This window comes from Neodiprion virginianus, chromosome 6 (genome assembly GCF_021901495.1).
Source record: "Neodiprion virginianus isolate iyNeoVirg1 chromosome 6, iyNeoVirg1.1, whole genome shotgun sequence".
Taxonomy (NCBI): Eukaryota; Metazoa; Arthropoda; class Insecta; order Hymenoptera; family Diprionidae; genus Neodiprion; species Neodiprion virginianus.
Window position 1 is genome coordinate 10,719,869 of NC_060882.1, and position 24,137 is coordinate 10,744,005.

Below are 24,137 nucleotides of genomic sequence, written 5' to 3' on the forward strand. Positions count from 1 at the left end.
GTACAATGAGCGTATAACAGAATAATACAAGCGAGTTGCAATAACGCCGTATATATAATATAAACCTTCGAAATGCACAGCGACGCCGGCGCTCAGATAGGATTAACGTATTATCTCTATGGCCGTACACAAAATCGTTTTGTTCATATCGTCGAGCTCTGGCGAAGCTAGGCGACCTACCTGCTCACAAACAGATCATTGCCTTTAGGTCTAGCAGCTGCGTACCGCGGTAATTTTACTTCATTACCGCTCACGGTATATACACATACACGCCCTATACATATATACCTCGACGTGCAGAGAGTGCTCGAAATAACATTGTTTAATTTTCTGTTCGTTACCTAGGCCTGACCTGCTACACCTGCGTCAACGTCAGCGACAACCAGGTACGTATACGTGGTATATCATTTTTGAACATTCGATCTTGCCTATGATGGATGAATTTTGTAGATCAACAACAGACTCCGAGAATATGAACTGCAAATTTTGTGTTGCCAAGCCGTTTGCCTGCAGTTCACGGGTTTCAGATAAAGGAAAGAGGAAATGTGGACGAACAGATGCTGATCGAGTATCTCCGATCACTGTTTCAAGTCCATGCGAAATGTTAATTATTGTCAACTGCACAAATTCAATCGCAGTGAAATTTTACAAACCCGACGAAATGACGCGAAATTAAAGACGAGCAGATCAAAGTTCCGGGGGGTTAAAAATTATTTAATAAGCGATGAAATCACGATGAGAAATATGTACGCATAATACGTGCAGAGCGCGGATCTGAGGACACACTTCCTTTTTTCGTGACAAAATGTTATTCATATTGAAAAGGGTTCCCGGTGGACCCTTCTCACGATAGATGCTGCAGGGGGATAAAAAATGACACCTGCACGCATCGCATATACATAGATATAATAATCACTAGAGATAATGACGATATTACCTAATAAGCCTTTTGTAACCGAAGCTGCTGCCGCGGGACGGTGGAAAGATTGAGAAAATATAACCTAAAAGCGGTCGATGGGCGTTTTTTTCTTTTCTTTTTTTAAATCTCCTCTCAAAAAAGCTTCCTGCACCGCAGCGCTTTTGCCGGGGATGAGAAAGAAAACAAAACCCGGTCCCTAAAGCCCTGCAGAGGCCAAGGGCTTCTCGATCGAACCACCTCTGCAAACTGTAATTCCCATTTCAACCCCACTGCAAGATACGCGTTCGAGTTTCTCAATGTATTATTGAGGGGTAGTCAAAATTCAGCCTAAAAGGAACGATCAATCTTATCAAATGACCGAAGTTCCATTCTCTCGGCACCCGGGTGAAGAAATTTTTCCACGAACTTAGAGCGGCGTGACCAAGTCCTCGACACCCTGAATAATTCTTTATACCGTTCGTATAGCAAATTCCCAACAAAAGTATTGAACAAAAGAAACGGTAGTTTTGAAACGACGAATTTCGATGGATTGGACTTGGAATTCTCAAATTTTAGAGCTCCAACTTTACAACGTGCGGCTTCTCTGCGATACGATTTCAAGTATCTGAGAAAAAGTGAAGAAAGTCCCGGCTACTCACCGTGAGTTAGAAGTGACGAAAAAAGAACTTGGAATACCCAATAAATTGCTACGAAAAACACGTCGTCGATTGGAAATTATATTCATTACCTTAGCCAAAATCACGATACGTGTGCACGTGCATGGTTAGAACATTGATCGTTCCACGGAGATGATTCGAAGTATAATTAATGTACTTGTTGTAGAAAATCGGTTGGGGAACGAATTTCCTTTTCTAACGATAAAATCAGATACGCGTGCGGTGGTAGATCCTTCGTTCAAAGTTCGGAATTTTTACACGGCAGACAAATACATCGAGGATGCTGTGCAAAAGAGAAAAATGAAAAATGAAAAATGAATGAGATTACCGCAATGATATACGTCAGATTTGCGTATATGTAAATGCGCGTGTGTTTCCGTAATATCGTCTATCTTGCGGCCAAACTATCCCCCCAGCCGGAAGTGACGTTCCGCGTTCTGCTGTTTTAATCAATAGGAGAACGTAAGAGGGTTGGACGCGGAGCCGCGGAGTTGGAAGCGACCTGGGGGCCGGGGTTGACCTGGGAGCGACCTGGAGCTGCGCGATGTCAGGGACGGGGGTGGAATACTATTGTAACCGTATTAAGTCTCGTTGCACGGCATGAGCTACCGAGGGAAGTCTTTTACATCCATCCAGTTCGAAGTGCTGTAACCGCGGGGCGCAATTTATAATAAATGCATGCATTCCAGGCAGCATTGCACCCAGATTTGCATCCTGCACTTTGGATGCTTCGGATGCTGCCAAGAATAAAGTACGGCGTATTCGTTTGATTTTTGCCGGAAAAATTGAGCAATGGAAAGGAAAAGGGTTCGGAAGAACGGAGACCACGATTGTTGTTTCGAATGTTATTCCTTCACTGTTCGAAATACAATGGTCCAGTCGTTTTATGTAACATGAATATACTTGTGTCAAACACCAGACGTTTGAAAAACCATGACCATTTGATACAATCGAACTAAACTTACGACCCGTTGCCCTGTATCTTTATTTACTACGATATTTATACCTTAACGATATACAATTGAAATTTATAAGTTATTTCCATTTCGGTTCGGAACACAGGTAGCCAAATGTTTCAAGCGACTTCATAGTGTTATCCATTTTTATTCTCTGCAGAGTCGGAGTATTATGACGAATTAGGTCGATTTTTGTGCATCACAATTCGTATAACGCATCGATTGATTTATATCAACGCTACTTAAAACTAACTCCATGCCGCTATACGTAATTTTCGTGCAAACATTCTTGCAAATACAGTAAACAAGTCGTTTTAATTCCTTCCGATTGCAATTATCTCGTTACAACTCAGCGATGCCTCAAGGCTATAACACGATCGTAAGGATTGATTGGCGAAGAAGACGCGGTAACTTCGAACCGCGAGAGTTCAGATTACCGCACGTGGCGAGTTTTTTATAATGTACGTAACACGAGCACGCGAAACACAGACTCCGTATTATCCATTAACGCGAAATTATGCCGCGTGCTGAGGTGTACAATGTAGATTGAAATTGATTTTCCACCATCGGTGAAGCGTACACCGCGCAATTTCAAGCTCAGCTCCGGGCGCTTTTTCACCTGATTGCAGTTCTTTGTCTTCTTCTCGTTAGAGGCAGCAACACATACAAGAATCCCAAAGTTTCAATGGCCCGTATTATTGCAAAAGAGACAAAGTAACGCCTGTTCTCCACAAGCAGTGTAATTTATGGATCAATTATTGGCAACAAATTTAAATTCCGATCGTCCAGCAGTACACAAATATTTTTCAGAGATTAAGGTATATAATATTGAAATGAATTCACGCTGATACAAACTGAGACTGAGTGGAATGATTGAATAAATTGAATTAACTAATTCCCTTGTTAGAAGCTTACTGAAATCTGTGTATTTTAAACCAGAAGCAAGCTATGGAAAATTCCGTGCAAAATATCACGACGGTGAACATGCGTTTTTCCTCAACTTGGGATTAACTCAGACGATCAGCGGAAAAGTTAAATGCAACATCGTGAGATCATGCGATTCGAATATTATGAAAACAGAGGATTTTCCAAATAATAAAGATATTATTGATGATTGCAGTTATGCGCGTAATGAAAACTTTCTCGATCCCACGCGCGTGTAATATGTACATGTAGTACATTTTTCGGTTGTTATGATAAGGAAATAACAAAAACAAACAATAAACATAAAAAGAGAAACAAAAGAGTGTAGGGAAACGAAAATAAAGGACTGCGAACAATGCGAGGGAAAAGAACAACAAGAAGGAAAAGCTCAGCGGTTGTATTGTCCTTGAAAAGGGTGGTACAACGCTGCGATATTACATCACGTATACCTTATACGCTTGTCTCACGTAGCTCTATACACACACACACACACACACACACACACACACAATATATGTGCGTAGTATGTCTGTATGTAAAGGTATACGTACTAGCGTAAAGGGGAACAATTTTTGAAGAAACCGTCATACACACTGGGCCTTGGAACAGCATCGAAATATATTCGTACACGCGTGTCATTACCGGTAAATATATCGTACAATACATACAACTCGCATACGTCTAAATATCCTCATCTTCTCGGCACGATTACAGGTATTGTGGCCAGTTAGGATCCCTGAAACCTATACATAATACAGGGTGTTTCCGAGGAAACGTCGGGTTATGTTGGGTTGCCTACCACCGAGGAGAACAAATATCGGTAAAACAGACTACCAAGTCATTATCACTTTGGTAAAGTCAAGTCATACGATCACTTTAACGTGGCTCTGGAGTTCGATCACTGAACCCTTTGTCGTAGGTCATAAACAACGAAACAACTGTTTGGCCAAATCCACACAACTTGGCAACACGGTGGGTTCCAGCTTACTTGAGAAAATTTTATATCGCGCTACCTGCCGGTAACTCGTACCGATATTTGTTCTCCTCAGTGGTAGGCAACCCAAAAAACTGGGTTGTTTACTCGGAGACACCATACTTATGTATATGTACGACGTTTCATACACTCCAAAGGAACAACGAACTCTTTTGATGCATTATACGGATACGTAGAGAACATGCTTTGTGTGCTGTAAAAAGAATTTAAAGTCTGTGCATCTGCCTGGTAATCAGGAATCGATTCCCTAGCTTCTGCTATCTTTAGAGAGGACCAAACGAGGAAGAGGAAATAAGAGAAAAACAGAGAGACGAGGGAGGGGGGGGGGGGGGGTGAAAGCTTCTTTGACGATTCTATTTTCATAAATTTTTTCCTTCTCTTATTTTACAGATGTGCAACGAATGGGCGATAGACACTCCGTGCCCAACGGCGGGCCGGGATTTTTGCCGATCTTTGCACGTTCTCGACAGTCGTGGAAACAGCGTACTGGTGAGGAGAATTTATCGGTTTTTCCGGAACTATAACCGTCGAGTTGCTGAGTTTTGGCATACTTTATCTTTTGATCATTACTAGCACACTGAGGTCCCCCAGCCTCCGAACAGTTTGACGGTTTTCGAATTAATCTATTACATTATCTTTTTTTGTACAAAGTCTCGTAATTTTCAGAAAATTTTACTTTCGCTAATGACAGTTTATATGAGAAATTTAAACTTCGTTCTGAGTTTCAGTCTGCTTTTGAATTTTGAATAGTTCGGAAAAAAGAGCTCCTATTGAATCGGAAGATTTTAATCAGTCATTACAGATGTTGTAGAGCTTTGATTAGGGAGTCGCTGATCACATGAACTTGAGCTCCGCGACTCAAATTATTTGTAAATAATAGATCAACGTAGATTGAGAAACAGGAGTAAATTACAATTAGACAGAAGCGGACATTTTTCAGTATACCCAAATTAATTCTTCATTCCAAGATTATCACTTGCAGGAGAGATTCTTCAAAACTGCTCAAAAAACGCTTTCAAACCAATTTTTGTCACAGTATTTTTTTTTTTCGGATTCCATTTTACTCTACATTGAACTTATCAGGTTTCATCTCGGAATTGCAAAGTCATTTTTTTTCACGCACACACGGCGAGCCATACAAGTTTTGATGATCGCATAAAACGCAAGACTTAACTTGTGAAACCCATTCTCCTATGAATTTTGGAAATTTCCCCACTTTTTGCCCGACGAACTGTTTCCGCTGTTTTGAACTTTAGTCATACGAAGATCGGACCCGTAATCATTGATCCCAAAAACTTTTGAGGAGGTTATTCTTGCATTGAGAATAATTAAGGCACAAGGTTTCAGCATTTTCCATCTTTTCAGCACTAAGTTCTCAGCATCATGCCTTCCTCTCGACATGTTTGCGCTATGCATCACGCACAGTGATTTTTTGATACGTACGAAAATCGTTACGAAATTACGAAATTGACGTGATGCCAAATTTGTTTTAAAGGTGAGCAAGAGCTGTGCAACGAGCGACGAGTGCGGCCCAGCATCGGTGGGATGCGTACCGATCGACACCCAGAAGGTACGAAATAGCGAATTTGTCCAAAAATCGACTAATCGATCGATCAATAAATTCGGTTATTTCGTTCCAGATATGTATTAGCTGCTGCGATGTTAGCTACTGCAACGTCGAGTCGCCAACGAACGCAACAAATGCTATTTTCTCAAGGAAGAGACGTACGAAATCGAAACCTAAACGTAAACCGCCACGGAATAGCGCCAACGGTAAAACAGGAAGCGGCGTACCCTCGTGCAGTCCTGTGTATCTCGTGGCCGCGTCACTTCTATATGCATATCACTCATGAAACGGAAGACGAATGTAATTAAATCAATTCAACCGTGAACAAATTAAAGAAGATTGACAACTATATTATATTATAAATATAACGATTTCTAATGCCGTTTCAAAAAGTAATTAAGTTACACTATGCGAATCAAGGTTACCTTAATCGATTGAAAGAATATTATTATAATAATAAAAATAAGAATAATAATAATAATAATAATAATAGTAATAATGATAATTATAATAATAATTCTATATCTTGGAAGAACGCCGAATCAATGAATGTCTACAAGAATTATAAACGAGCGGCATCGATGCGATGGAAAGATAAATAGACGAAAGTTAGAGAGAGAGAGAGAGCCAGATAAGAGAGAGAAACATGCAGATAATTCTTTCGACGAAAATGTAGAATGACAGGGAAAAGAATTCAAATTATTAACAATTAAAAAGAAATGTACCTAATGCTAATTATTATACCATTGACTCGCCTACTAAAAAAAAAATTTCATTGCTATTATACATGATATATTATATTATAAAGATATAGACATATTAAAATTGTTACCGCATAATGTAAAACTGTTGGTAATAAAATAAAACAGATTATACTTGTAACGCCTTTCACTGTACGTGTGCCACGATGTTCTGCGACTCAGTCGGCGATAAACTCAACAGTTAATTTTCAGCTAAGCTAGTACCAGCTATTACCTATTTTCCGTTAACGATAGGTGTAAGTTACATCGTGCAAGGTTATGCAGCCGTAACGCGAGAAAATGTATTCAAATCGGGGAGATTACGATATACATAAATTTCCCGAATTAGGTACTATTAATATTACTATCGCCTTGATTTTTCAACAATGTTCTCCCGATCGGAGCTATGAAGTACATTTTCTTTTTGACATTCAACGATTTAAACGTAATAAAATGGCATTTGCAACAGAGCTTGATCTAAGTTTGAAGAAAATGGTTTTCTCTTTCTAACAACAAAAAATAATGAAAAAATCAACTAATTTGCAATTGCAATCAATATTCAAACATGGCAATCGCCGTTCTGTAAAATCTGCATCGTCGAACGGTAAAAGGGGATCGTGTTTTTTTTCACATTTTTCTTGGGGTCTGATTATTGCCGAAAAGTACCGCACAGCGGCTCTTTTACGAAGGTTGACTCACACCGTGCAACGTATACCCGTAATTAAAAAATTTCCTGAAAAATTTTGTCCCCCTCAACTGTCGAATTCTTGGGAAGCTCCGTCGACAGGTGTGTTCTCGAATTGTTTATGTTTACATCGCGAAGAATCGCGAGATATATAATCAATGTAAACCAAATTAGAAACAAGATCGTGGTGAGCGAACTGCACTCATTTCACATCCCACGAAATAGTAAACAAAAACGATCGACCTGAACGACATTCTTGATATACAATTGATGTTAATTTTCTTTCAGAAATAAAGAAAAAATTTTTTTGATAAAAATAATATGACCGACTTTAAATCAATTAAATAATATCTCTGCTGTAAAGAGTAAAAAAAAAATTTTACCCATGATTTGATGATTCAGATTAAAATTTTTGCTGGCGGCGACAAAGTTTAATTAATAATGTAATGCAATTTTGAGTACAAACTTTGATACAAACCTTGTAAGGCTTGAAAACTACCACTTTTAGATAAGTAATACGGTAGATAACGCAACTTTGATTGTGGGAACGCCGTCTCCTATGCTGCTAAAACGCGCTTGCAAAACGCTCCCTTCTTACCACCCCTATAGGAAAGTAGCGCAATCATATAAACCGGCATGCGTTTATTACAAACCACATATTTCTTACACATGAGAGACGATATTGGATAAGAATTGTATTTGCTTCGGAATAATAATTGACGGTAGTTTTGTGTAATTGAAATTTATCGCCGACTACAAAAAGTTCAATTTGATTCATCAAATTATGATTGAAAAAAATTCTTTTCCTCGTTTCAGAGCATAGCCATATTGTTTAATTACTTTGAAGTTAGTCATATTTTGCTGTCGATAATTTTTTTATTTGACACTTTTAAGTTTCTTTTTTTTTGGCTATATACCTGTAGATATATATTTCAATATCGGCAAAAAAAAAAGATGCGGCTATGATGGAATGCGAATTGAGCTTTTCTAGAACTGGCTATAAATGCACTAGTACCATTCTGAAAATATCATCTGGCTAGCAGCAGAGCACAAGCTTTCAGATTAGAATAAAAATTCGGTGAATCTGCTATTATGCGTAATAGACATGAAATTATTGAAAATAACAGTAACATTAACCATTAGCAATACCAGTATCATTTTTAAATTTTAACGGGACCACTAAGGGAGCAAGCGCATTCAGATAAAAAACAATCATCCAAATCGGTGCATCCGTTAAGGGGTTGTGCAAGAACGGACATGACTAATAAAAAAAAAAAAAACATACGCCGCGAATTAATAACCCTAGTCCTTTCGTACAGTCTGGCAAAAAATAGATCATTTTGTTTCGTTTCACTGAGTCTTACAGTCCGATCGAACACTTCTGTATATTATCTAGTCATGAACCCACAAACAAGTGACCCACGGAATAAATAATTATGGGTATCTATTAATTTATTTCCAAACTCGATCCAGCAGATGATCTAGGCTGTCTGAGATTTCAATTGAAACTTGATTGTTCGTTTCTGCTTTTATTTGGTAATCTGAGAACGTCAGAGCTGGAAGTTGACAAATTCAAAACCGGTCCGAAAGCAAATGAAATGTTAGAGAAGACGGTGGCTAGTTGTTACACTTTCCACTCTCTGATTTTTAGAATTTTTTAAAATAAAATTTGATTCAATTCAGATACGGGGCACTGTAGATGCATCCTTTACGCACCTGCAGAAAATTCGTGGCTGTTCCAAAGCAAGTCTGAATAGGGTTTTTACAGTTGTCAAAAAAAAAATTGCCGAGTTGTCCCAAGTGTGTTAAATGATGAAAACGGGTAACAAATTATGAATAATTTGTTTTTGCACCTTCGTTTGCTTGCTTTCGTTTTGATGTGAGAAACACGGGGTTTTCAATGTGTACATTTTAAAGCAATAATACTTTTCTTCGTTGTATTTTTTCTGGGAAACCACGAAACAGTCGACCTAGACACAAGGCACCTCGAAAACGATAAAAACTTCGACTCACGCTTCTTAAATCCCCAAAAAATCACTTGACTCGGATTCAGAAGACTACGGTAAAGTCGAAATAAGGCATAATGTCGCGAAATTATCAAAAATCTGCATATCTTGCTGACCCGTCATTCAAGTATCATAAATATGTATGTATATCAATCGAAAGCGACAAGAATCACCTTTCCGATTATCTCATTGCAAAATATCCCAATGCAGCCAAGAAAATGGGAAAAACATATTTATAAGATGGAAAATAGTTACTTACCAGGTCCAATTTTAGTTTCTCAATCACCGCGAAGCCGCATATGATGCAACGTTCTAATCAACAACATTCATTTGTTTCAAACACTAAACTACAACTTCAATCACAGAGTATTCTACTCCGTGACTTCAATCTATGGCACCGCTCGTCCCGACATCTAGCGGCGACAACTAGTACTCGCGACAACGCGGACCCTGCGTCATGCGTCACGGTAAGCGAATCGCACTCTCGAAAGCACCACCGTAGAGTAAGGCAAAGATAAAATTCTAGCGATGCGACGGTGAGCGGAAGGTCGGAGAAATTGCCGAGCAGTGGCGCTAGAGTCGGGAGATTAATTCCTCAGTCTTGCGCAGTGGTCGATTCTGTGATCTATGTTAAAATGGAGGATAAAAGTCAGGTTGTAGAACCGAAGGGTAAAAAAGAGGATGTTCTCGACAAGGATGCCAAGTCTAAGAGGTAAGTGACGCTCGTTTGGGAGTCGAATAAATCCCCGAACTCAATCTCATTTAACGCTTAATCGTCAGCCCGCTTTCACTGTCACATATTGACGCTGCAAGGCCAGACCGGCCCCTTCCTGCACGCCTGCATGCCTCGCAGCCACATGACGGACACATTTGATTCTTCCTTGTTTCTCGTGGCCACCAACGACGCCCTGATCGACGATGACACTCCGCTGACTATTTGCCCCCCAGTCGCCTCTTTGTAAATGCCGAATATACCTGAACGGACTTCGTTTAACCCTCGGTTTGTCGGCAGACCGCCCATCCTCGTTTTGACAGCGGCAAATATGGGCCGCTAGCGATTCTATCCGTGCTTAATTCCTATTTCCTATCATTTATCCTTCACACCGTGTTCGCTTCGGCATTCGGCGTTATCAGTTATTCAACGTCACCGGGAAACGATTGATTTTCAACGCCCATCGCTGCTCCGCCGCTTATGATTATAGTCGCTTTCCACACTGCTTGTAAAGATTACCTGCATCGTAGTTTTCCGAGGACCCCGGTTTACATTCATCTTTTCGTGTCCTGTGTTTTGTCACGTAATTCCAATTCTTGCATTCAACTTCTCAATGTCACCAACTTACGTTCGTTCCGAGAGAGTGCTGCTGTAGACGCGTTAACGTGAACGAATTAAAATAATCGCGACAAAAGCTATCGTAATCGTAGGAAAACTTGAACGTAAGAGATTTAAATTCATTGGAATCCGCTGCAGATTTTTCGACTTCGTCACTGACTTCCGCTTTCTTTCTATTATGGCATGAGTAGCTCGCCGACGCCTAATCGCGGTCTTGAATAGTAATTCCGCGACCCTTCTGAATTCCGTGGGCTTATATACGGCCCTATTTTTCCGTACTTACCATCCCAGAGCGAATTTCATTTGGCGAAAACGGCGACGGTGCCCGAAAGATAGAGAGCCGGGAAACTCGATGTAATCAAATAATTTGCCACTCAATACAGCACCGTCTCATCTTGCGGCGCGGCGGCAAATAGGAATAAGGATAATTCTTCCATATCGCGGGTTATGTTACGGCAGTTGTACGTATGTATGTACATTGTCTATGCCTATCTGCAAATTGACCGTCAAATTTGGGACCGTATCGCACGATATTACGTATCGTAGCAGCACTCTGGCATTTATTCTGTCGTAGATACCTTGCAATGAATCGTAGTGTGTGATGCATAACAACATAGAAAGCGAGGGGATCGCTAGCGGTGGCGGGACTAACGTAATGATAATTTGGTTTGCACAAAAAACAATGATGAAACTAGCTCGAAAAGACGAAATCGTAGAAAGAAGAACATGCAAGCTGCAAACGCGCCGGAAAAGGTGGGACAGAACAACGCCGGGGAAACGGAAGAATCAGAAATGCCGGGGGGTTGCAACATCTCGATAAAGGACATTCAGATGGCCATGGAGGTCTTTAATATGCAGCAGAAACCGGCCAAAACCCAGGAGGAGGCTCTTCAGAAGCCCTATCAGTTCTGGAGCACTCAACCCGTCCCGAAAATGGGTACGTGATAACAAATTTCTTCACTTCTACTTTTTCGTAGACGAAAACACGTATTCGTAAGGAAAATGTGACAAATTGTTGGTAAAAATCAGCGGTGATTTGTATATTGTACGTTTCTTATTTTCAGACGAGAAGATCGTATGCAACGAGCCAATCGAGGCCGACAAGGCCGACATCAGAGCGAAACCCTACTCGTTACCCGCTGGTTTTCAGTGGGACACACTGGCCCTTGACGATCCCTTGGTTTTGGCCGAATTGTACTCCCTACTATCGGAAAACTACGTCGAGGATGACGACGCTATGTTTAGGTTCGATTACCCGCCAAATTTCATCAAATGGTTAGTATTATTTCGACGCTGAGTGCAGACGGTCTTCTGTGACTTCGTTTTAATTGAATATTTCCCATTTTCAGGGCACTCCAGCCGCCCGGGTGGCGGAAAGAGTGGCACTGTGGTGTTCGTGTTAGTAAAAGCGGACGCCTCGTTGGGTTCATATCAGCAATCCCGGCCACTCTTCGCGTCTACAATCAGTAAGATCATTCGGTACTACAAATGTAAACTCGTAGCGCTGGTTACGGTTGTTTTAAGCATCGGCAATTAATATTTGTCTCTGCTTTCATGTCAGCTCCCAACGAATGGTGGAAATCAACTTCTTGTGTGTTCACAAGAAGCTCAGGTCGAAGCGAGTAGCTCCTGTACTAATTCGCGAAATTACACGGAGGGTCAACCTCCAAGGTATATTCCAAGCCGTGTATACAGCCGGCGTGGTTTTACCTAAACCAGTCAGTACTTGCAGGTAATAGACGAGCTAGAGAGGGAATTGACAGTTTTTTCTTACATTTAGTGATTCTGGCTAATGATTGAATTGCAGGTACTGGCACCGGTCTCTTAACCCAAAGAAATTGATAGAAGTGAAGTTTTCGCACTTATCGCGCAACATGACAATGCAACGTACCCTGAAACTGTACAAATTGCCCGAGACTACCAAGGTCACAGGGTTCAGAAAAATGCTATACACTGACGTTACACAGGCCCATGAGCTTCTCGGACGTGTAGGTAGAATTCTGGACGTGGATTCAATTTTCAAGACCACAGAATCGAATCTCACTATAGTAATCTGATATTACAGTTTGCTTCACTTTTTTGATATCAGTTCTGGCTAGATGAAAAAAATCTGACAGTACGTGTTATTGATCGTTGCAGTACCTCGAGAAATTTGATTTGGCGCCGGTTTTCTCACTTGAAGAATTCCAACACTGGTTTCTACCGCAAAACGGTATCGTCGACAGTTTCGTTGTCGAGAATGACGGCAAAGTTACGGACATGGTCAGCTACTACACGCTACCCAGCACAGTGATGCACCATCAAACACACAAAATTCTGAAAGCCGCTTACAGCTTTTACAACGTATCCAGCGCCACTCCGTGGCTCGAATTGATAACCGATGCCCTGATCTCCGCACGCAATGTAAGGTTCTTTATACCGTTTAACTCCGTTCACAAAAAGATCATTAAGACCATATCTTTAGTCGTTTAAATGAAGAAATTCAAAAAGATGTTTCTCGTGAGGATCAGATTCATTCGCTATAAGCATTTGAAAGAAGTCTTAGTTAACACACCTGAGAAATAAAGACAAGTAAATTTTACGTATTCTTCTACAGCTTGGCTTCGACGTATTCAATGCTTTGGACCTGATGGACAACAAAGAGTTCTTGGAGCCTCTGAAATTCGGTATTGGTGATGGAAATTTACAATACTATTTGTATAATTGGCGCTGTCCAAGTATGCCGCCAGGCAAAATTGGATTGGTACTGCAGTAAAAAGAGAAGAGAGTCAAATTTTGGAGGCCTATAAAATACTTTGTTACCGAAGTAAAGTGTAGCACCAGATTCGTCGTCGGTCGGTCAACAATCAGCAGGTGGTCGGCGTATGCCTGTAGAAACATTAAGAGTGCCGTTTATAGATAAAACCGTACGGTGGAATTTTTCCATTTTTTTTTTTGGACCTTCCTCATCTTTCCTTACGTAATTTGTTCATACCCGATAATAGCTTTGCCAGGCTTAGCTTTTGAATGAACAATTTTTTACCAACAGTTTAAAATAATTTTTTGAAGCGTAATTTATAAAAATATTAAAGAAAAATATCATTTTCTTGCGATAATAAATAAATATATATATATATATATATATATATAATTATATACATATATATATATATGTGTGTGTGTATGTCTAGAAAGCGATCCCGATTCGTATATACTATTTACGTGTCTACATATGACATATATGTATGATCATCGTCACGATGAAATAAAAATCTAGTTTTCTAATTTTCAACGAACCATAATAAATTAGTATATGTATACAATACGTGCAGTAACAATCGTGGAGATGGCATTCGATCACCTTATGACGCGTAAGGTTTGGCCGCTTGTAATATATACTTGAGTATTAGACAATGTAGATAATTATCTTGATTGATAAGAAAAATTAATAATGAGATGAATAATTCCTAATGTTTCCAAACGTCATTGTACAATCGTTTCAACTCAGTCATTTAATACGTCCGGAATCTAAATGATGCAACAATGTAACAATTCATCGTTCCTAGGAATGTGGGCGTATTATAATTTTTAAAAAATATATTGAAAAATCAAAATAAATAGAACGTTTTAAACAAAGAATCACCGTAATTTATTTGCAGGTTTGAAATTGGAAATCTCCAAATGAAAATTAAAAGATTTCAAACATTCTAGTTATCTAGTTATTTACTAATCAATTTAAATTTTTATTCCATACGTCTCAAATACAGTACGTATACAATACATATTACCGTATTGTTCTGGATATAATTTGAGATTTTTTGTCGTTAACAGCTAAAAACTGTCCACGTCTTATACGCAGACCCATCTTATGCGCGGGTCAGTAAGAAAAATACTCTGATCAATACGGTAATAATAGTTATCATTATGTGCAAGTAGAATTATGCAATTTCATCGAGAATACCATCATAGAAAATGTGTAATTATTAGTCTAAATTCATTCGTGCATACATCATATACGTATTTTCATTTTTATCAATATATAATTTAAAATTTGACTTAGGATATACGTGTGCACGAGTGGTTGGCGGCAGCGAACGTACGTTTCCCGCAGAGCATTATAGATAACGTATTACAACATCTTATTATTTATATTGACAAAATTGATCAGCTAAACTTTAACGAAATTAAGAATAAATGAAAAACTACTAAAAATGTGCTACTCGATACCAATCCAAATCCGGAAGATTGTCGTAGCTGATGACTCGGCAGTTTTCTATCAGTTCCAAATCTGACTCGGATATCGAAGTGACCTCCTTAAATTTAGCACCATCTCTATCGACATCGCCGAGTTCCAAAAGCCGATGACCAACATCATCGCTCAAGGCGTTCGCCTGCGTCTCGCTGGGACTCTCTATCATATTAATTTCGATCTGGTCATCTCTGCCACCGGTTCTGCGAATCGCCTGCAGCTAAGTTTCAGGGACGGAAAATATTGGCTTGAGAAACAATTTTTTTTCTTTTAGCCTTCTTTAACTAATTGTGAGACTTTTTACTTGAACAAAGTCCGTGGACTTGTTATTCGTACTCTGCGGGGAATCTTCGATCACGATCGTTTCCGGCACGAACCTTTGGTCCGTTTCGGTACTCGATCTCACCTTTAACCATCAATTTTCATTTTTATTCATGCCTATGTGTTTGTGTGTATATATGTATTTATGCGATTGCGTTACGCAGTATCGCTAATTCATTGGTATATTTTAATTAATGTATACGTAGGTATTTGCTAAGTCTTGTCAGGTACTAACGCGTCGCCAAGTGTTAACAAGATTTTCTCAACCACGTGTTGATTCTTAGCAAAGAAAGGTAAGTCTCGTTGTCTGATTCGGCATTAGAATCGACTCTCGTTTCAGGATTTGGCAAATTTTCCTGAATCTCACTCTCCTGCCCGTGGCATTTGCTCACCTCAAAACCGCTTGTTGTCGTCATATGGTTTAACGAAGGTTCGTTTTTCCGCCCAAGTATCTTCACTTCCTTTTTCTGTAATCGTTGATCGGGAGCCAAAACAGAGGTATACTGCGAACCCGGATACTGATCATAGCTGTAGCTGCCGAGCATGTTGAAATCCTTGTAAGCATCCCCGTGTCCAAGAACCTTGACCGCCTCATTAGTCCCGGATTTACCGAACTGGACAATCTTCTCCTGACCGAGCGCAGTCGTCTTGCCGTGATTCTTTGGGCCCAGTATCTTCACTTCCGGTTTAATAATCGCCGCCGTATTGAGAAGCAAATCATTACCGTTCTCAAAGTCGGGGAACCGCGGTGCTTTCGAGGCGACATCCATGAGCTGGCTTTTAGGGATCGCATGATCGTTGGACGAGAGAATGGCGGCGATGCTGTGGTCGCTTGTGGAGTTGTTCGACTGTTTAAAGCTCGTGAAGCTGTTGCTGAGGATCGACGTGCTTCTCTGAATCAATGGGTTCATTGAATCCGTCTGTAGATCTCGGCCGACCGTCTTGTTCATTGCAGTCTGCAGGGCGTCGTCCTGCAGAGCCAGAATCGGCTGAACCGAGAGGCCGTTAATGGGACTACAGAAATCTTTATTGTAGTCGTAAATTTTCTCCTGATCGAACACCGTCGACGTTACGATCGTTCCGTTCGTTGGTCGGACCGGCTCCAGCTGATGCAGACTCTTACCGCCCACGATATCGATGTCCTTTTCATCGAGGATCTCGATCCCCTCCATCGGGACGCTTTTTAGAGGACGTCCCGACCCGCCTCCGGCGTTTAGGACGGTTATCTGGCCGCTCGTATCCTCGACTTCCATGCCCTGGTTGTTCGCGCTGCAGCCGCGCATGTTCACGACCGATAACGCCTCGGCCTCTTCGCCGTCGAGTATCGTCACGTCGTGGGAATTCTGAGCCATCAGATCACGCGCCTCGCTGTTCGTCATCACCTCGTAACGTCCGTCTTCCGTCGCTCGCACAAATTGAATTCCACCCTGAGCTGCCAATTCCAGCAAATCGTTGCAATCTTCTTGCGAATTTTTATCCACGCCCTCGCTTCGCTGCACCTCACGCTGGTCTATGCATGAGAATTCGGACTCGATTGGCTCGATCAGACTCTCTGCAGTTGGCCAGGAAACAAAGATATATTGTATGATCAAGAGAAGTAAAGCAATTATGTTCTACGCGTCTGGATTCGCGTAATTCTCCGCATGTACCTTGCTCCTGACCGGGTCCCGGTGGCTCGACGATGAAGCTGGAGCTGCCGTCGGGCCCGATGTGTTGGGTAACGGTGGCGACGACAGGTACTTTGATTTGCACGGCTTTGATACCGTCGAGTTCAGCTAAAGTGGGGCTGAGGGTCATTTTTCCAGCCATACGCAAGTCCTCAGCAGTAGCCGGTGTCAGCATCTGTGCGTGGATTTTTCTTGTTTCAATTTTCATTGTTTGGTTTTGTTTTTGCAACTTACGTTTTTCTATTTCTAATGTCTATTTTCTACGGTGATACGTATTATTGGCAACATGATGAACAAATTACGATCTAAGTTTCTAACTCTCTACTGCTAAGCATGGATCGGTATGATGTATGCATGTAGAAATGAAGTACCGGCAGTGTGTGAGTAATCTCCGACGCCGAAATAAAAGAGAATTAACGAATCTGCACAGCTACTGTATTTTTCAAATTGAAAATACGATACTCAACAGAAGTCATTCTATTCCAAGGAACAGAATCGAAGAAATGTTGCATTCCAGGATTTTTGGGTGAGCATTGATCAGGGTGTTCGTTTCGAGACAGTCAAATTAAAATGTAACGATTTAAAATAAAATCCATGTATTTTCCGAAAAAACAGATGAAATGATTATAAAAATAAAATTTTAAAAATTTAAACACTTTAAATGTCGCCGTTTCACGACTTTTTGCTATTAAAACCTGAATTGTACGATTCCGTGGAAATCCTTGAAAGTGATGGAGATCAAGTCCGTTTCCTGAGAACAGTTCCAATGGGTATGAATGATGTAAGTTTTTATAGCGTCAAGGTCATCGTGAAAGGATGAGAGCATAAAATGAGTGTGCCATGCCAAATTTTCGAGTTCTAAACCTCACCAGTTGTAACTCGGTTGAAACTTTTTCAAATGATGGTAGCACTTATAAAACACATCCAGCTTTTGTCTCTCCTTTTCACGAAAAAGTTTTGGAGTGACGAATATTCGAACCTTTTCATAGGTATATCATCCACTTTTAAGATCCTCATAAGATTTGCAGAAATTGCATTTTTTCCGATCATTCGATATCACTACTATTACGGAATAATTGGAAATTTTCAACGACTCAAAAATTCCGCAATAATTCTTGAATATTCAATTTATGTTAACTACCATGCTAGCCCATGAAAGAATTATTTGTTTCTTATTTTTCGGAGCATTTGAAATGTTTTAAATGTTTTAAATGTTCAAAATGCTATCAAAATAGAAGAAAAATTATCCCATGGTGAGATTGATCTTATAAGCTGATCGTATCAAAAATGACGATTTAAGAGAATTGTTTGAGAAATTCATAAAAAGACGATTTACGAGAAGTTTTGCAGAATCATTATTCCGAGACATTTGCAAAAAATAAAGTGGAAAAAACTGGAGGTGATTTGAGCTGCTCCTAACACCTAAAGAAGTTTGAACCAAATTAAAAACGGTGGGGCTTAGGGTGGGGGTCAAAACTTGGAAGGGTCAACATTGCGAATGGCCGATGTATCGAAATTTCAAACATGCGAAAATAAAATAACGAAAGTTAAATTGTTTGAAATCTTGATTTTTGAAAGTGTCACTGATTAGTAGGTATTCTCAGCCATTCGAAATATTGATCCGTCCAAGTTTTGACCTCGACACAGGTTTCAAAGTCGGCGAATTGGGATGTAAGCCTCATAGGTACGGGTGCGTGTTTAAGGACTTCTTGCAAGGCAAAAACTCAAGAAACATTCCAGGTAAGCTTAAAAGACGTCTATCAATAAAAATGCTGTTGAAACTATGTATTAAGCGTCTAGTTGACAATTGGGCATTTTAGTTGTAAGCGATACTAAAAACTATGCTACAGTTAAATACTTGAAGTATATGGAATCAAACCAAAAAGTTGTTTTTTGACATAGACTACGAGCATCTACGAAATAAGTAGACTGATGATACCTTGCAAATACTGGTTATAAAGAGCACCACAACACTTGAAACGTGTAGAGAAAGAGGCAACGTTTATTTAATTACTTGTTTGCAATTAGCGGCACTCCCGACTTTAACGAGGACCGGAATTCCTTTGGCTGGTTTGAAGAGAGCAAACGGCGTTTGCCCTTCTGAGATAGCGTTCTCCATCGCCTTCGTATCAATTTTATCTACAATCAGGCTGCCCGAGTGTAATCCATCCTTTTTCGAATAAAGAAACAGACAAATGTAAGGATTCGGCTACGTGTAAGTTATGCTCGCCGTCGGCGTACGAGCTACAAAAGCCAAGAGCTATCGAAAATATAAGCATTATTTTGCACAAATATACCAACGGGCTTTAAATTCTCTTTATCGTCTACTGCGTCGATGATCTGCACCTGACGTTCCCCGTTCGGCATGGGTACAAGGCTTACGGTTTTGCTAGAAGAAAAACAGCAGTTTGGAAATCGGTCCGCGGTAGAGATAACTACCTTGCGGATAGTCAAATTCTCAGAAGGTTTAAGGTATAAAAGAGATGTCGTACTTTTTCTGACCATCTTCAGAACCGGCGGCGTCCTGTAGGACAGCGGGAGCGTTCTGCTGGCGATATTTTATCCCGTGCTTGTACTCCTCGTGGGATCTTAGTGAAAATCGACGGGGGAATTGTTTGCCGCATATGCCGCATACGTACGGCATTTTTTCCGCGTGGGCGTGAGCCTTTACTTTGTGGCACATCAGGTTCGACATCTGATTGAAACCCTTGCCGCAAATCTCGCATTTGTACGGTCGCTCGTTTGTGTGCGTGAAAACGTGGTTTCGCAAGTTTCCTAAGACGGGACGAAGCATTCCGAATTCTATTATTGATTCTTATAATCGCGGGTTAAGACGCAAAATAATTAACTGTTGGTACCTAATATACATAATACATACATAAAGTACGTGTATATCATTTCTCTTATGTTTCATTATTGATCTCAATCAAAGCTTCAGTTTTCTTTATTGCAAAATTGATTCGCATGTTTTTTTTCTTTGCCACTCTCTATAGTTCTTTTGCCTGAGCATTGCAGATAATGTTTCAGTAGCTCAATTAAATTTTAGCTGCGTCAACTTGTTTCAATTAAATTCTTAAATTTTTTTGAGTTATGAAAAGCGATCAGTTATTTTGCATTATTGATTACTGTTCGGCAAATAATTCACCATTTTCTCTACTCGAAAGTGTCTGAAACTTTGGCTCATCAAATAAAAAATACATCCCTTTCGTTTTTCACATTTCTGAGAAACCTGATCACCTCTACCGATTGTGTTATTTTATTCGTATATTCAAATTTACTGCAGAAGTGACCATAATTTTTTTTCACGTTCATACAAAAATTCAAAAAAAATACGAACATAGTCACCAATCTGCATCCAGGCGTCCGATGATAAACAACTGTAGCCGGGGTTCTCATGTTACATAATATTTCAACGTGAAATTCGTAATATTCATGGATAGATCGGATAATAGGATGGATAAATGGTACAGGTAGATAGGATTATTACCTTTTTGGTGAAAACCCTTTCCACACAAATGACATTTATGGGGTTTATGTTCGGAGTGAGTCTTGCGGTGGGAAATCAAGGTGGATACTCTAAAACGTTGAAGAAATAAAAGGATTAGAAAGGAACGAATTTCCGTTACGTAGAATTGTCGATAAATCGTTAGCGTTCAACGCGTATATTTAAATGACCACCACCTGTTGAACGTCTTTTTGCAAAACTCGCAAACGTAGGGACGGGCATCGCTGTGAATCGCACGGTGTTGACTCAGGGTGGATAATTGCCTAAACGCTTTGCCGCAAGCTTCGCACTTAAAATTTCGCTCGTCCGTGTGAGTCGGCAAGTGTCGCATCAAGGTGTACTGGTGCCGAAATTCTTTGGAGCCTATTTTTCGATTAAGTTTGATTGTTTTGTCTGAACTTATTTTTTACGCGTGATACGTATGTTGGTGTAACAAATAGATATTCACCTATCGATTTGCTCCAATATTCAATGTGCGCATAAACGATATCGATTGATTTTGGTATACTTACAGATTCCACATTCCCAGATTTTTAGGGTTTTCCCGTCTCTCTTGAGATACTTGACAAAATGTAATCTCGATCGAGGGTCGTCCTTGTCGACGAGCCGCGGAGCGGATGGGACCTCGTTCATCGGGTGAGAATACATCACGACGTTGTTATCCTCAGTAGCGTTTTGCTCCAAAATCTTGATGATAAGATAGCAAGGTTAGAAACCTTTTGAAATGCTTTTAAACTATTATTTTCGATACAGGTTTATTAATTATTCTAATTTAGTATACGATTTGCTAACGATATAACGCTTGATCGTTGATAGCTTATGTTGTACCTTGTATTTTATCGTGTCTTTTGCCAGCAGTTTCGTTATCGATCCGTCAACGTTTATCACCTCGGATCCGATCGCTGCATCGAGGTCCAAACAATCTCCCTAAACATGTCAATAAATTTTGATTTTTATCTTCAATTTTTCCAATTTCTTTCATTTTGTAGTTTAAACTGAATTTTGGTTATTATTTCTGATATACTATATCAAAAATGTGATCAACATTGTAAATCTGGTCCCCTTACTTGCATGAGTTGATTGCTGGATCCTGGTTCGCCTGGCATCATCGAAATATCACTACGCCCATCAGGGCCGACGGTTTCCTCCTTAACGTACACTTCGTAAACGCTGAAAATATATGAAATATCTTTTTTCATAACAAAAATCGTAAATAAACGCCGAGAAATCTACCAGCTCAACTCGTTGTTGAGCAACAGATATGATAAACGGAATAATCACCTGATAACTTCATCTTGAACCTGACGCGGAAACTGTTGTTGAGGGTCGTCGTACGGAGCTTCCCCTGCAACAGACCGAACGAAAATGTATCATCAAGAATTATATTTTCAATAAATTATTGCGTCGAATTTTTCATTAACTTAATAATAAATTGCGGAGTCTTGGATTTACAGAATCAATAATCCTCGATAATTTCGTTCGCTATCTAAAAAAATAAAAAAGAAAGTCAGTTAATACTTCTGCTGCTTATAAACCAGTTTTTTTTTTTTTTATACATAACATTCGCAATTATTTTGTTCTATTATTCATTTCCAATTACGATAAAACCATCACTCTATGAAGTTCCGCACGATGTTTGTGTATTTTATCGTTGACTGAAGACTGTTAAAAACGGTTACTCTAATGGGGTTCTGTGGGTCTTGTGGGATTGCGTGTTAAACAGCTCCCGCCGCTAAAAAAGCTGCCGAATCGCTAACACGGTTTTTTATGGCCGCAAGTCCATCCAGGCCCACTTACAATTAGCCACCAACTGCTGATCACAAAAATTTGCCCAGGAGTAACCGTTTTTAAATTTACGTCAACGTCATGTGCGAAAATTTGGTAAAACGTTTACAAAAATTGAAATATCAGTGTTAAATGTGAGAAAAGCATTGTTTTAGACCGAAAAAATTACTTAAGAGTGACTAAGGACAATTAATTATTTACACAGCAAATAAACGAAAAATGCTAACTCAATGTTATTCATTTAATCAGAAGTAGACCTCTTTTCAATTATGTCGCTATATACGGGTTTTCCTTGTTTTTTACGTATTTGGTCACAATACAAAAATGTACCACTGCATAGCACATGATATTTGGCAATTTAATATGAATGTATTATCCCTTCGGGTGAAACATTTCGATAGAGAATTAATGAAAAATGTGATCACAATTGATTTACCGAAGTTAATCTGATGCTGATTTTCTTGCTAAAAATACTGCAATGCCGGTCTACTCAACAAACAAAATTTTGTCTAGTGGATACATTATGGGAAAAAAATTGCGCAACCAAGTTTTTTATGCATGTAACTCAATTGCGAAGGAAAAAGTGACTCGAGTGACCATTTCGTGCAAAAAGTCACAAAAAGTGACTTAGAGTTAAAATAAGGAAATAACAGTGAAAAAGTGACCAACCGCCAGCCCTGAAATATTCAATGTTTGGTTGCACACAGCAAACGTGGCATTTTCAAAAAAACCAATTATGGTTTATAAAGATAAATTGCTTCCAGATGTTCGTAGAGTTCTAGTCTAATTTAGATGATCCGTACTTTTTACGGTAAAACTGTAATTGAGAATAAAAAAATCTACGACATATGTCCGAGACGGTTTGTTTCAAATGGGTTACAAAACTACTAAATAAATTACAAAGCATCTTCCAAACAAGTATAAGTTACTGCGATAATCCATTAAATTTAAAAATATCCAAGAGGTGTTAAGAAAATGGACCCAGTTACGAATGAAAATCCATCCGAACCAAGTTATCAATTTATACATCGGGACATTCTCCTATCATATTTCCGTGCACGTAAGCGTGCTTACGTCAAGTTGAAAAAAATGCTAAGCTGCTGTTACCGAACCTACTGAAGTTGATTCAGACACGAAGAGGTTTCGTGTCGTTTTAAAATCGACGAAAGACGGACCGGTTTTGGAGAAAAGAAACTAATGCGGTAGGCATTAGTGCATAGGTTGATCGTGACCTACGCCTTTGGCCATTGTTGCTCATGGCGGGGATACGAATCGGGAATGAACGCGACATTGAATAGTAAGGGCCTAGCTGTCGGTTCGTAGAAATACAGATCGCAAGGGCAGGATGAATGCACCGCGACGATCAAAATTCATTTTTTAAACAAAACTAATCAACCCAATCGTAAACAAGCCAGCAAGAGATACCCACTACTCCGATTTTCCTCGTTATAGTAAATAAACGAAAACCGCCATATTGGCAGTTCATTTCACAAAAATAAATGCAGCAATGGTAACTAGAAGAGCAGGTTCGCGATCCGGATTATCGAACGGTCTTAGAGATCAGGCAAATGGTACGAAAAATATCAACTCACATGTGTAGCTCTGTAGTAAATTATTGTGACTCATTTTATTGATATTGCAAATATCAGTTCGGTCTCACCAGGGTAGTCTGTGCGTCTTGCTACAAAACTGTGCCAACACAACCCTGAAGTTGGCCGTTCGTCATTGGCGCGATCCGCGCGATCTACGCCCCCGGTGGTCGATTTATTTAACACAGCGTGTGTTTGTCATAAAATAAGTCGCGAAGGGTTGTTGACCTACGACTTACGCCAAGGTTCATAACTAGATGACCAA

The 24,137-nt window shown here is 39.8% G+C and overlaps 3 protein-coding genes across 6 annotated transcripts in view; 2 read left to right on the forward strand and 1 right to left on the reverse strand.

Moving 5' to 3' along the window:
- LOC124307175 (ly6/PLAUR domain-containing protein 6B-like) overlaps nucleotides 1-6,898 on the forward strand; it is a 30,474-nt gene extending 23,576 nt beyond the window's left edge. For all 3 annotated transcript variants that reach the window (XM_046768615.1, XM_046768614.1, XM_046768616.1), the window contains 4 exons: nucleotides 346-386; nucleotides 4,840-4,938; nucleotides 5,945-6,019; nucleotides 6,090-6,898. In XM_046768615.1, the coding sequence (XP_046624571.1) occupies nucleotides 346-386; nucleotides 4,840-4,938; nucleotides 5,945-6,019; nucleotides 6,090-6,302 (428 nt within the window). In that variant the 3' untranslated portion in view covers nucleotides 6,303-6,898. The remainder of the gene's footprint in view (nucleotides 1-345; nucleotides 387-4,839; nucleotides 4,939-5,944; nucleotides 6,020-6,089) is intronic.
- A 3,111-nt stretch (nucleotides 6,899-10,009) lies between these two features.
- On the forward strand, nucleotides 10,010-14,392 carry LOC124306824 (glycylpeptide N-tetradecanoyltransferase 2). 2 transcript variants are annotated; one of them, XM_046767875.1, is made up of 8 exons: nucleotides 10,010-10,159; nucleotides 11,494-11,714; nucleotides 11,842-12,052; nucleotides 12,127-12,243; nucleotides 12,339-12,509; nucleotides 12,585-12,765; nucleotides 12,917-13,180; nucleotides 13,374-14,392. In XM_046767875.1, the coding sequence occupies exons 1-8, from the start codon at nucleotides 10,083-10,085 to the stop codon at nucleotides 13,530-13,532; spliced, it is 1,401 nt and encodes a 466-aa protein (XP_046623831.1). In that variant the 5' UTR covers nucleotides 10,010-10,082; the 3' UTR covers nucleotides 13,533-14,392. The 2 variants fall into 2 exon arrangements, with proteins under 2 accessions (XP_046623831.1, XP_046623830.1); XM_046767874.1 differs by having other exon boundaries at nucleotides 10,036-10,159; nucleotides 11,473-11,714.
- Nucleotides 14,393-14,579: 187 nt separating this feature from the next.
- Nucleotides 14,580-24,000, reverse strand: LOC124306822 (uncharacterized). Its single transcript, XM_046767869.1, has 11 exons — nucleotides 23,876-24,000; nucleotides 21,780-21,843; nucleotides 21,566-21,668; nucleotides 21,327-21,425; nucleotides 21,011-21,185; nucleotides 20,675-20,861; nucleotides 20,481-20,569; nucleotides 19,515-19,768; nucleotides 19,008-19,163; nucleotides 16,976-17,168; nucleotides 14,580-16,878 (listed from the first exon to the last, which is right to left on the reverse strand). The coding sequence occupies exons 1-11, from the start codon at nucleotides 23,907-23,909 to the stop codon at nucleotides 15,575-15,577; spliced, it is 2,658 nt and encodes an 885-aa protein (XP_046623825.1). The 5' UTR covers nucleotides 23,910-24,000; the 3' UTR covers nucleotides 14,580-15,574.
- Nucleotides 24,001-24,137: the final 137 nt, after the last annotated feature.